The 12,712-nt window shown below is 41.9% G+C and overlaps 1 protein-coding gene across 3 annotated transcripts in view; it reads left to right on the forward strand.

Moving 5' to 3' along the window:
* The window catches only part of LAMA4 (laminin subunit alpha 4), a 142,001-nt gene that overhangs the window by 46,570 nt on the left and 82,719 nt on the right, over window positions 1–12,712 (forward strand). For all 3 annotated transcript variants that reach the window (XM_060114340.1, XM_060114342.1, XM_060114341.1), the window contains exons 4-5: window positions 1,959–2,083; window positions 4,574–4,654. In XM_060114340.1, the coding sequence (XP_059970323.1) occupies window positions 1,959–2,083; window positions 4,574–4,654 (206 nt within the window). The remainder of the gene's footprint in view (window positions 1–1,958; window positions 2,084–4,573; window positions 4,655–12,712) is intronic.

The raw sequence follows: 12,712 nt of genomic DNA on the forward strand, positions 1-12,712 counted from the left end.
ATGGCAGATCAAATGCCCAAAGAGCATTCAACCATGATAGCTGTGGCCCACATCAGGATTCCTCCCTTTTGTCTAGTGTGTTGTACTTGATATGAAGCTCAAACTGTTAGTAAAACAGTCTGACACTTTTTAATGCAGTCATTTTATGACTCTTTTGGGAAAGAAGCCTTTTCTCTAACACACTGGAGAAGCAGTATAATATGGGAGTTTCCAGCCCAACCTCTGGAGCCAGATTGCCTGAGTTCAGATCTCACTTTTGAGACATGCCTACCTCTGTGTGACACTGGGCAATTTACTTAACCTCCCTGTGTCTCTATTCATTTGTAAAATGGGGAAAAAATAGTAACTTACCTTAGAATTATTGTGAGAATTAAATTAGTTAATCCAGATTAAATGTTTTGAGCAGGACCTCACTATTATTTTGAACCTCAACATAGAACATAGAGACAAAATAACAAACTCAGAGTTGTTTCCAGTCACTCCGCCTTGCCTTCCCCAAGATTCCTCCACAGAGCCCTCTTTAAAAAAAGTTATCTGTTGAAGTTCTCATGCATAGATGTTACTAAGGGAATTGCTCAAACAGGAGGGTGCCTCTTCAATGGCGTTCTAATTCTAACAGTACAATTTTTCACTGAAAAGCCTATTCAAACTTTATACACTCTGGTGAATATAGATGTCTTCTTTACATCTTTGAAAATATCATAGTGCTACTGGCATTGCCTTGTGCAATCCAGTCATGTCTAGTTGAAGAAAATATCAGTAGACTCACATCACTGACTCTTCCAGAGGACTAGTGAGAAATTAATCCATCACCTCAACAAACAGCTGCTGAGTACAGACTCCATTCAAGTTAATGACAGTAAAATGCTGAGAGACTCAGTGTGGAGGGAGGCGCTGCTGAAGCTCGGAGCTGATGATAACAGTACAATGTGGGCAATGGAAGGAGAGAAGGATCGGGGAGGGGGGCATCAGGAAGGAATCCTGAAGCTCTCAAGGCCTGGTGCAGATCTTGAATGATAAACAGACATTCTAGGCAGAAGAATCAACTGTTTTGTGCTTTTTATCCAATTATCCCCACCACAAATGGAAAAATCACACAATAAATCTGCTTACTATTTTTTGTATATCATCATGCAAGATATCAACCCATTAGCAGAATATTCTTTATCTACCTTCTACTCCATTTATGCTTTATTCAGACACATTTTGTTCTTCCAAGCCCATAAATTTTTTTTTAATATTTATTTATTTTATTTTCGGCTGCGTTGGGTCTTCGTTGCTGTGTGCAGGCTTTCTCTAGTTGCGGCGAGCGGGAGCTACTCTTCGTTGCAGTGCGTGGGCTTCTCATTGCAGTGGCTTCTCTTGTTGTGGAGCACGGGCTCTAAGCACATGGGTTCAGTAGTTGCAGCATGTGGGCTCAGTAGTTGTGGCGCACGGGCTTAGCTGCTCCGTGGCATGTGGGTTCTTCCCCGACCAGGGAATGAACCTGTGTCCCCTGCATTGGCAGGCGGATTCTTAACCACTGGGCCACCAGGGAAGTCCCAAGCCCATAAATTCTTAAAGTGTTCCCCCTGGTGCTTACCCCGGCGGATTTGTTTTTTCATTTCATATTTATTCCAAGTCAGTAAACTGATGCTTCTAGGATGTCCAGAGTTTGATCATTCTGATTATCATTCTGAATTGAAATGAGTAACTGAAGAATAATCCCCTCTTCACACAAACTCTGAAGAGAGTCCCCAGGCTGCTAGTGTACACACAGAGGTCATCCCCATTGTCCACACTTTGTAGCACTGACTGGGGCCAGCGTGGCTCCTTTGCGCTGACCAGGACCGTCGCACACCATCTATTTTGTCAGGCCTGACATCCCCTTTGCTTGAACTACTGCTTGATTCCCAGATTTGCTGTGTATAAAGTTTCTTACTGTGTCCTTGTCAGTTTTCTTATCTTTTGTCTTACAGCACTGCCAACGGAACACAACAGGCGAGCGCTGTGAGAAATGTCTAGATGGTTATATCGGAGATGCCATCAGGGGAGCACCCCGCATCTGCCAGCCGTGCGCCTGCCCCCTGCCTCATGTTGCCAAGTAAGTCTTAAAGGAAGATGGTCTCTTCTACCACTTATCCGCTTAGTTTTTATTTCTTTTTTTTCTCCCTATACAGAGTTCTAAGGTTTTTCCACAGTCAAAATTGAGTATCTCATGTTGCAATGAGACTGGAGAGATATAGGAAAGTTTTCTAGCCTAAATCCACTTTCAGGAAAGCTTAAGCACTGCAGCATAGGTGATGACTCTGTTCCCTAAATATTGGGGGTGGGGTACGGGGCACATCACAAAAGTCAATGAAGCTTCCCAAGTTTTATAATCAAGACTAGTCTCATCTTTTCTTGGCCATCCCTTGACCTAGAGAGATCACAACTGGTGATGCCAACAGACATTATAATTCGTCATTTTCAGTGGTAGTGTTTCTCCTGCTCCCATGGAGCAGACATTTTCAGACATTCCACCAAGCATGGAATCTGAATTACACTTTGAAAGATACGCAAGTTGAGCCTACAGACCCAGGAGTTGGATCTCCAGATATTACAATAGCCACGTCAGAAGCCAAGGAAGTGATGCTTGAGGGAGTTATGCAAACAAAGAGTGCTGAGTCTATTTTCCTTTAAGTTCCCTGAGGGTTTTCCAAGAACAAAAGACTCCCTTCCACTTGGAGAGGGCACCGTGGTTATTAGTGTGGGCTGAGAAAGGTGCAGTGTTTTCATTTCCCTAGCCCAAAACAGACTTTAGCCTGAGCAAAATATAAACAATTAATGCTGATGGAAAATGGAAAAGGAACCCTCAGTGACTCTACTGCCTCTGAGTCTCCTTCCACCAAGACCAACAGTCACACAGCTATTCCCAGGGACCATTTGCACAGAGCTCATTTATTTATTTTAGGGTTGGCCAGACATCCTCCATGTCTACTAATAATTGCTCCAAACAAGGAAAATGTCATCTCTTTGAAACTGTAGGACATTAGCTCAAAGCAGACAACTCCAGGCAGATATTTCATTCCTTCAGGCCATGGGTGGGCTGCTGGGCGGAACATCTTCAAAGAAACATGCTTGTGGGTTTCTTCATGTTCTGGACACTTAACTGATAGTGTTTCTTTAAGTAGGCTGAGGAATAAGAACAAGCAAAATAAAGGGTAAATGAACAAGCAAAATAAAGGGTAAATGCCAAAGAAATGTAATTCATTGGAATGTTTTTAACCAAACTGTTAGAGAAAATAAATTGTATGTACTGCCTTTCACTGAGAAGCACATATTGTTTTCTGATTGATTTTATAAATATTTTCACACAAAGCAAGCATATCCATTTGTTTTCCTCCAAAGACCGTTAGGTCTTTGCTGATACATGCAGGAATGTGAGAACAGCAGGTCTCACTCCATGGATTGTACAGTACCTAAGCCAAAACTAATTTAAAAGTCTTAAAAATTTTGTACACCCCCCTCATGGGGGTGGATTCATGTGTCAGTGTAGGTAGAATTTTCAAAACATATGGAGAACAATATTCCATTTCCCTTGCCTTCATAATTAAGATAGGTATTTATTCTGCGGAAACAATATATTTATTTGTTTTCTGTCCTGTGTCCTAATTTTTATTATCAAAAAAAAGAAGAATCAAGAGAGTGGGTTTCGGGCCTCCCTGGTGGCGCAGTGGTTAAGAGTCCGCCTGCCGATGCAGGGGATACGGGTTCGTGCCCCAGTCTGGGAGGATCCCATATGCCGCGGAGCGGCTGGGCCCATGAGCCATGGCCGCTGGGCCTGCGCGTCCGGAGCCTGTGCTCCGCAACGGGAGAGGCCACAACAGTGAGAGGCCCGCATACAGCAAAAAGAAAAAAAAAAAAAGAGAGTGGGTTTCATGAACTAGAATCCTTTTACTATGGGTCCTATTTCTTGCTTGAGTACTTGCTTTATGACTCTTATCAGCTGAGCTAGTCCCTGCACCCTTTATTCCCAATCTTTAAGGTACACATGAAAGAAATTAAGGTTTTGTGGAGATTATAAAGCATAGTTTAGAATTGGTTCATGACCTTGAAGAGTGAAAGAGAGCTAGTGCAGAAAAAAAGAGGGAAACTTTCAAGTGAATACACAGAAAGTGGTAGGAATAAGAGAAAATTCTCACAGAAATCTAAAATCACAGGTAAAATTTACTTATTTTACTCTAGCTTTAGGATATGTGTTTTACACTTGCATTAAAAAATATATACGTATATATTTATACACACACACATACACATATACCTGATGTTCTGGAAATTCCCACTGTTTCAAGTAAAAATAATGAAGTTCCTCTATGGAAAAATAAATGAGGTAGACATGGGAAATGGTGTCACCAGTGGTGTGTCACTTTCTGTCTGAGCCTGATAGTCTGAGCTCTCCTGAAAGGAGGAAGATAATTTAACTGAAGCAAATGATTGCACCCATTTGAACTTGAGGGGACCAAGGTAGAGACGATCTAATCAAAATCAAAAGTTAAGACAGTCTCTTCAGTGATGTATGGAATTGACTTCTAATATTCTCTTTCAATTCCAGTTTTGCAGAATCCTGCTATAGGAAAAATGGAGCTGTTCGGTGTATTTGTAAAGAAAACTATGCTGGACCTAACTGTGAAAGGTAGGCTACTGAAAGTCACAATGTGCTATGGGGGTCAAAGGAAACTTACTGTTTCTTACACTCATCAGCTCTGCCATGCTCTCGTTCAGTAGGTCTTAAGAAGAGGGAGTGGGAGATAGCATTTCAGAACCCCTTGGGGGAGCGTTCCCAAATCCCGTGCCTCATATACAGCTATGAGAATGCTCCCTAGGCGACCAGGGCTACATCTCAGGATAAATGGGCAAGGAAAGAGGAAAAATGAGTATGCGTATTTTGAAGAGATTCTCTAGATGGTTTTGGTAACAATCCTCTCTCTCTCTCTCTCTCTCTCTCTCTCACTCTCTCACTGAGAACCAGTAGTACAATTAATGTCCAAAAGAGAGAGAGAAAGAGAGAAAGTCTTCTTCAGTGATTCCTTTTTTATCAGCTGGTCAGTTATTAGAGTGATACATTGAAAAAAAGCACAAACCTATTATTTAACCTATTCTTTATACCAGCTCCTCTCCTGAAAAGTAAACTAATTCCATGAGTTTGGATTTTCTGAATCCCTTTTTGGTATTTACACCTAACACTCTTTTTTAAGTTGCTTTGGGCTTTGCTCAAACAAGAATGGCCTTGGCAAGCAAGGGTGCAAGACTCAGCACTGAATGATTCCTGACAAGACATTTCCCATCCTCCCTCAGCTGCTCACAGCTTTCTAAGACAAAAGTGCTTTCACTGAAAGAGTCTCACAGAGAGGCCTTCTTATTTTTAACATAAATGCCATAATATCCTCCGCACTGTGCTTAGGCAGTGAAATGATGTGTGGTGTCCTCAAGACGGGGAGGGAAGGGGCAGAAGGGACCGATCAGACATGCAGTCCCACGTCCCCACATCTGCAGCGCGCTCACTTCACCACAGCACGCTGCTTACAGCCCTGGGTGGGGCTCACAGATGCAGCCTAGGGCTCAAAAGATAAACCTTAAATACCATCTCATTTCCGAGGAAAACACCCTCCATCTCTAAAAGTGTAGCTCTGGAACTCTTTTTAAAAAGCCACAGTGTCTGTGGTACGTAGAAAAATCTCTGTATTTTGAGGGCATTGTTATTGTGATTATTAAATGTGCAAAATGTGGATAATTCTTTTGCTAAAGAGCTGTGGAATTTTCCCCCTTTTTACTGTAAGAGAAGAGGGAAGTGAAAGCTGAGGGACGATATGAATGTCATCCTTTAGGAGGGACTTCTAGAGATGATAAGATGACCTTTGGCTAATTAATTTTGGTGACACGCTTTTTCTGCTTTTTCTGTATTTCCTTATTTGGGGACCCAGGAACAGGAGCCACCTGATTTATTCATTATCTGGCTCAGTGGGGGTGAGAGGATTGTTCATCAGCCAGGGAGGGAGATTTTTCTCCTCAGTGTCTGAGGTTTAACTCAGTTTAGTCGGATAAGGATTGAGCAATATTACCAGCTAATGGGTGTTGTATGGCTCCTGAAGGGGAATTAATGGCCTTAAATAGAGTCCTGCTGACAAAAAGCAAGTTCCTCCAGAAGTGAGTAATCTCAGCCCTAAGGGCTCAGTCCTACAGAATCACACAGGGGTGCGGATTAGGGTTCTGTCAGTGACAGTGGGGGGCCTGGCACAGGACATCATGCCCACCTCACACGTGGCATTGTAGATGATAAATCCCCTGGCCCACATCAGAGACTCCTGGAACCTGCCATTAATCAGCAAGGCTCAGTCAGATCTGCTGCTTAGCCTGGACCTGGATTGATAGGATGGAGGAGAGAGCACTAGTTTGGAAGTGGAAGTACAGTGTTGAGATGTAGCATCAGCCTGGCTGAGTCTGTCTCTCAGCTGTAGCCCTTTATGATCCTCCTGGGCAAGTTATTTGATCTCTAAGTGGCTATTTCCGTCTCCAGAAAGGAAAATATGAAAATACTCACCTCATAGGACTGTTGAGAGAAATACTGTGAAGTTTTTAATATGGCACCTGGCACTTAATAAATGCTCAATAAAAATTAACCGGTGGGCTTCCCTGGTGGCGTAGTGGTTGAGAGTCCGCCTACCGATGCAGGGGACACGGGTTCATGCCCTGGTCCAGGAAGATCCCACATGCAGCAGAGCGGCTGGGCCCGTGAGCCATGGCCGCTGAGCCTGCGCGTCCGGAGCCTGTGCTCCACAACAGGAGAGGCCACAACAGTGAGAGGCCCGCGTACCGCAAAAAAAAAAAAATTAACTGGTAACAGTACGAGTCATTGTGCCTCTTGTCCTGTTGCCACTGCTGGCATGGTGTGTGCTTGGGACAAGCCTGCTCATTTCCCTGAATCTCGGTTTCCTTAGCTAGAAATAGTGCCCTTTATTGATTGTTTCCTATGTCCTCTCTCAGCCTCATAACTACCCTGAGAGGAGGTCGTATTTTATCATTTTGCATATGAGGAAACTGTGACTTATCTAAAGTCACATCACTGCTAAGTGGGGGAACCAGGATTTGGAAAGTTTGGCTTAAAAATCTGGATTCTTCTCCCATTCTGCTTTTCCCGAATGTCTTGTAAGAGTCTCCTATTTTAAACATTGACAATTAATGAATTAGATGAACTTCTGATATGGAAGAGAAAAATGGTTAGTCTGTTAAGTAGATTCCCTTTGACAGGAGGCTGCATCTACGAAGGTGCTGGAAGTAAGCATGCCTTCTAAGGCCTTTCATCTGCATTGGGGGAGGATCACTTTGAGCAACTTTCTTTTCTCCTTCTCTTTCCCATCCACCCTTCCTCTCACCCTGTTCTTTTAAAAAGAATCCACTGAGGTCTTTTGCATCAAAAATTGACCTGACAATCCAGGTAACTTTTTCAAAATAGAAATGACCACACAAACAGATCGGTGGGAAGGGTAGGGATGCAATACATCTAAGACATGTTCTCTTGTCCTCAATGAAGTCAAGGCTAGGGGAGGAGACAAACCTGAAAACCATTCATTGCAAGACAGAAAAAATGAAAAGCTAAAGAGAAGGCAAGCAGAGGCTCTTCAAAAGCGTAGTGAAAGGAGTAGTTTCCTTCCTATAGAGGGGCTGGATCATCCCACAGACCTTAACTGCTTTTGATTTGTTTGACTGGGGGACTGAGAGGGGGTTTCTGTTTTGAGTTGAATCATCAAGTTGTTAAATTGTCCCAATTAAACTTCATCTAATATGTTTTCAATGAATTTGTAAACTCAGATCTCTCCACAAGATCGTTCCAAAATATGCAGCTGATTTGCATGGGTATCTTATCTCATTAGTTCAAACAAGAACACTCTGGGTGTTTCTGTACCTAAAGGTCATTTAATCAGGGGTGATTTTCAAGTTTGACTGTGTGTAAGTATCTCCTGGAAACCTTTGGATTCCCTAGCCCTCCCTCACCCCCTCCATGCCCCACTGAAAAGAGACCTCTCGGGTGAGGCCTGGGGACCCATATTTTGATTCCCCATTGGGTTCTCACACCAGTCCTCTCACTGACTTGTGAACTACTGCTCTATTTCAACCTTTAATACCACACCCACAAAATACAAAACAGTGATTCTCAAACTGGGGCTCAAGAGCCACTGACTGGTGTCCTTGGAAATATTCGTGGAGGTTCATGGGTTCTCAGTATTTCCTTAATTTTGTGTTTCATTTCAGTGATAATCTTGAGAAAAAAGTTCATTGAAACATGTTCTGGACTTTCTGAAGTACCATTTTATAATAAAGGGGGATCTATCTGCCTCAGAGCTGAGGAGAAAATAATGGCTGATGGTGTGTCAGTGAGACATTACAGACAACTGGAAGCCGAATGACATGACAGTGAGGCACACAGAGTCATGACATAGCACAGGGCAGGTCATGCATGCTGAACTCAAACAATCCTCCACCACATCACATTGCAAGTAACCATTCAGTTGCAACGACATCATCCATTGCCTTGAATTAATACTGTTAATTTGAATTTGATCCATTTTATAGTTTTGTTTTATTTGGAAAATTTATCTTGGTTTTTCAAGATGTATACAAGTCATAGACATAAGGAGTTACTACTTAGTTTTATGTTTGAAATATTTAAAGGTAATTTAAATGAACACTGGAAGTGATATTCTGTATGAATGTTTTTCTTTTCACAAGGATCCATACTACATACAATTTTGAGCAACACTGGTCTAAGCATAAGACATGAGCCTCTTCTAGTACTGCACAGAACAGCTCAAAACACGCTTGTCTTCCCAGTAAGGTCCATGTTACTTAGCCTGCTCTGGGCCCTGCCTGTCTCTTCCCAAACTCCTTTCTCACCTCACAATTTAAACTCCCCATGCTGGACCTGCTGCTTTTAAAATCCACCAGGTCAACTGTAGAGCTTACCACATTTTATTACATTTAGATGATGATCATGATGATGATGATAAAAATAATAACTAACATTTATTGAGTGCTTACTCTATGCCAGGCACTGTTGTAAGCAGTTCACTTGCAATGATACATTTAAACTTCAAAAAAAAATCCTATGAGATACCATTTTCATCCTTATTTATAGAGAAAGAATGTGAGACACAGAGAGGTTAAGCCACTTGTTCAAAATCAAACAATTTTTTAAAATCTCATTGAAATATGAGCTTCTCAGCAGAAGTAGCATTTATTTCTCTATCTATTCTTCCTCCATTGCAGTGTCTAGAACATTGTAGGCACTGAGTTATATTTGTTTCAATAATACTTTTTTAAAACTTTTTTTACTAAAAAACCCCGGAATTTTTATTGTTCCTTTAAGAAGGCACGATGTAGTGACAAGAGTCAGTTATTTCTTGCCCCATTTGATCCCCCACTTCCCACCCCATGCCTGGAAAATCAAAGACCCAGAATTGAATAGAGGTTGCAAATGGAAGTCATCTTCTGATGCAAATAATTAAAAATGCACAACCAAATGGACAGGAGTTTTGAATTCTCATTCTCATTCCAGAATGACCTTCCCTCTGCTCCTAAGTATATTTTAAAGATGAGGGACCTGAGACTCAGAGCCATGAAGAGACTTAATCTAAGGTCACACAATTGACCCTCAATGTTCAACGCAAAGTTTTCAGTTAATAAACATATATGATGTCAATGCCTTAGTATTCCACATTGTCTCTTGCGGCAGCTTTAACAGTGTACCTTCATCCATTCAATTCTGCAGCGGATTGAGAGACATGCTAAAACCGTATGAGGTTTTAGCATGTGGATCTTATTGCTTAAGGATCAGGAAAGAAGAATGGGGCAAATTAAAGCAAATTCAGGGAGACTTGAAAATCCTAACAGGAAAGGCCGAACATAGTATCATCAGGGACGATGATGATGGTGATAATGATTTTGATGATGACCTTGATGTTAGAAAACAATAATAAAGAGGAGGAAGAGGAAGAAGCATCTAACATTTATTGAGGCTTATATTATGATTCAGGACTTTAGTCTGATTCTTTCTGCAGGCGTCAAGTTTTTCAAACTTAAGGTATCAGCCCTGTTATCTGTATAGAATTCTTATTACTCCCTACTCTCTGCCCTGCCCCATTTCTGGATTCTTGCCCTGTGACCTGGAATGGGTTACTTATATTTTCCTAGCCTTAGCTCCCAGTCATTCGTAGAGAAGTAGAGAGCATTTATATGGCACCTACTCTGTAACAGGTGCTTTTTTTTTCTTCATTTAATTTAACCCAGATGACAGCTACAGAGTGACATCCCCCCCAGAAAAGCTTCTATGCCACCTGGGCTGGGAATTTTGGCACCTTTGATAAAGGCATTCAGTAAGAGGTATATGGCCTTGGGAAGAGAAGAAAAGGAGAAGGAGCAGAGGAGAGGGAAAGCACTACAAAAATTCCCAAAATAATAGTTTTTGGTCAAAAGCATTTTTTTCCAAAAAAGTATCTTTTTGTTTTCCATTTTTCCCAAATGATATGATCACTGACTCAAATGACAAAGTTCGTATGTCACAGTTCTTTCATTTACACTGTAAATTTATCAGCTCTATTTTCTCCAAGTGAATGAAGTCATTAATCAAGCTAGAAACAAGATTATGCAAGAAAATAAAAGTGCACCAGTACTGGGTACCCAGGCTCCAATGCTGACTCTAAATCCGACTCCTTGTCCTTTTGTATCCTTTGTATCCTTTGTAATTTGCTCTTCGAGGACACGAATTAGGTGTATTAATAGATAGCATTGAATTACTCAACTGTTATATCATGAATGGACTTATTAGTTAACTCATTAACACCAGATTTGTGGAGTGGAAAAAGCATAAGCTTGGAGTCCCATACGATGCTTGAGCCCTGAAGCAGTGAACCGATTGTCCAGCTTCTCCATGCCGTAGTTTCCTCATCTATAAAGTCAGGGTTAGAGGGTCCCATGAGTACAAAACCTTCGTGTGCTCATTCTATAAAATCTGTAGGGTTGAAGTTGGGACTGTGACTTCAGAGTTGCCTCTCAGCCTACCACCAAAAGATATTCTTGAAATTCAAAGTAACTCAAAGTAGGTTTCCACTGTGGTTGAGATTCTGACTAGTAGAAGACCAGGGGACCACCTATGGAGATCAAATACAGTGGAATTAAACAGAGAAAAGAAAGCACCTGGCATCTGGCTTCTGTGAGCTTGGACAAGTCCGTTCACTCCCAGACCTCAGGCTTCCCAGGTGCACACTGAGGTGGCAGATCTGAGTCCCATTTTAATGAGCCTAAGTATCTAATATTCTGTTTGGTGAACTGCGGCACAGGATAGAAATTCAATCCAGCCATGTGTTCCATAGAGGAATGATTTATGCTGACTTGGGGACAAGAGGGTCTGTGAACCAAAGGTACAAAGACATAAGTATGAATAATAAAATTTATCGAACATTTCCTCAGGGGGATGTCTCTTTGTGGGTTGTGTGGCACTTCCATTCATTCTTATCTTTTTCATAGTCCTCGACTTCTAGAGTTTGTATAATTATGCCTAATTCTTTTCCTGTTCTTTCAGTGCATAGGCTATGTGTTTTTCCTCTTCCTGTCTCTTTGTGCCTTACACAAAATAGACATGAATTGTCCTTTTGTTGGATGAATTCACTCATTCATTTATAGCAAGCAGCAGTGTGGTCCAGGGCAGAGCAAAGGAAAGAACATCAGGGTTAGAAGGTCTGGGTCTTATGCTGTCACTTCCTAGCTGTGTGAGCCTGGAAAACCAAAGTAGCCTCTCAGCCTCGGAATGCCAGGCCTGCGTGCCCTACCTCCCAGGTGTCTGTGGTAACTAAATGAACTTACCTGGGTGAAGTCATGAGACACATTGCAAGTGACTGAACATACACCATCATTACAACTACATCAAAAAACTGAGACATAGGAATAAAACCTGGAAAAACATATGCAAAATATTGAACAGTGATTGTTAAGGTCTTGGGATTACAGATGTGATTTTTTTTTCATTTCTTTATTTTTCAAATCTTCTGAATCATGATTCTTTTACTTTAAATGGAAGCATTTAAAAAGGTAGTGTCCTATTATTGCTGGCTGGGTCTTATTGGTGTCCTTGGAAAGTCTTCTCTTCCTTTCCACTCCCAAGGCATAGGTTCCACCCCAGGCCCTCCCCACCCAACCCTGGTCTCCCATTCCAGCCCAGAGTCCATCCTGAACTCTGATGCCAACACTGGCTTCATTCACCATCACTTTTATCACTCAGAAACCTTTACTGGCTCTCTTCTTTTTCTCTCTCATCAAAACTAACTCCTGTGCCTGACCTTCAGTCCCATGATGGTGTGATTGCACATTCCTTCCAGCCACTCCCAAAGCATCTTCAGCCCACCTTAGCCAGTCTTCAACACTGATTTAGGTCCATAGCAGAGAGGGGGCCACAGCCAGCCAAAAAGCGTGTAGTTTGCCTCAAAAAGTATTCTTACAAAGTTTGAGCCAACCTTTAAAAACTGAGATTTCACATAAAAATCCGAATTTCAACTTTTTCCTTTAAAAATAATATCTGACAACACAGATCCTTTATTCCCTCAGGGCTACAGTATAGAAACAGTTGATAGGAGCTGGGAAGCAGCTACCCCCTTAGGTGGGGCCTGTGGGCCCATCACTCAGAGCAGGGCCTCTGCTGGCTGAC

This window comes from Mesoplodon densirostris, chromosome 12, assembly GCF_025265405.1.
Source record: "Mesoplodon densirostris isolate mMesDen1 chromosome 12, mMesDen1 primary haplotype, whole genome shotgun sequence".
NCBI lineage: Eukaryota > Metazoa > Chordata > Mammalia > Artiodactyla > Ziphiidae > Mesoplodon > Mesoplodon densirostris.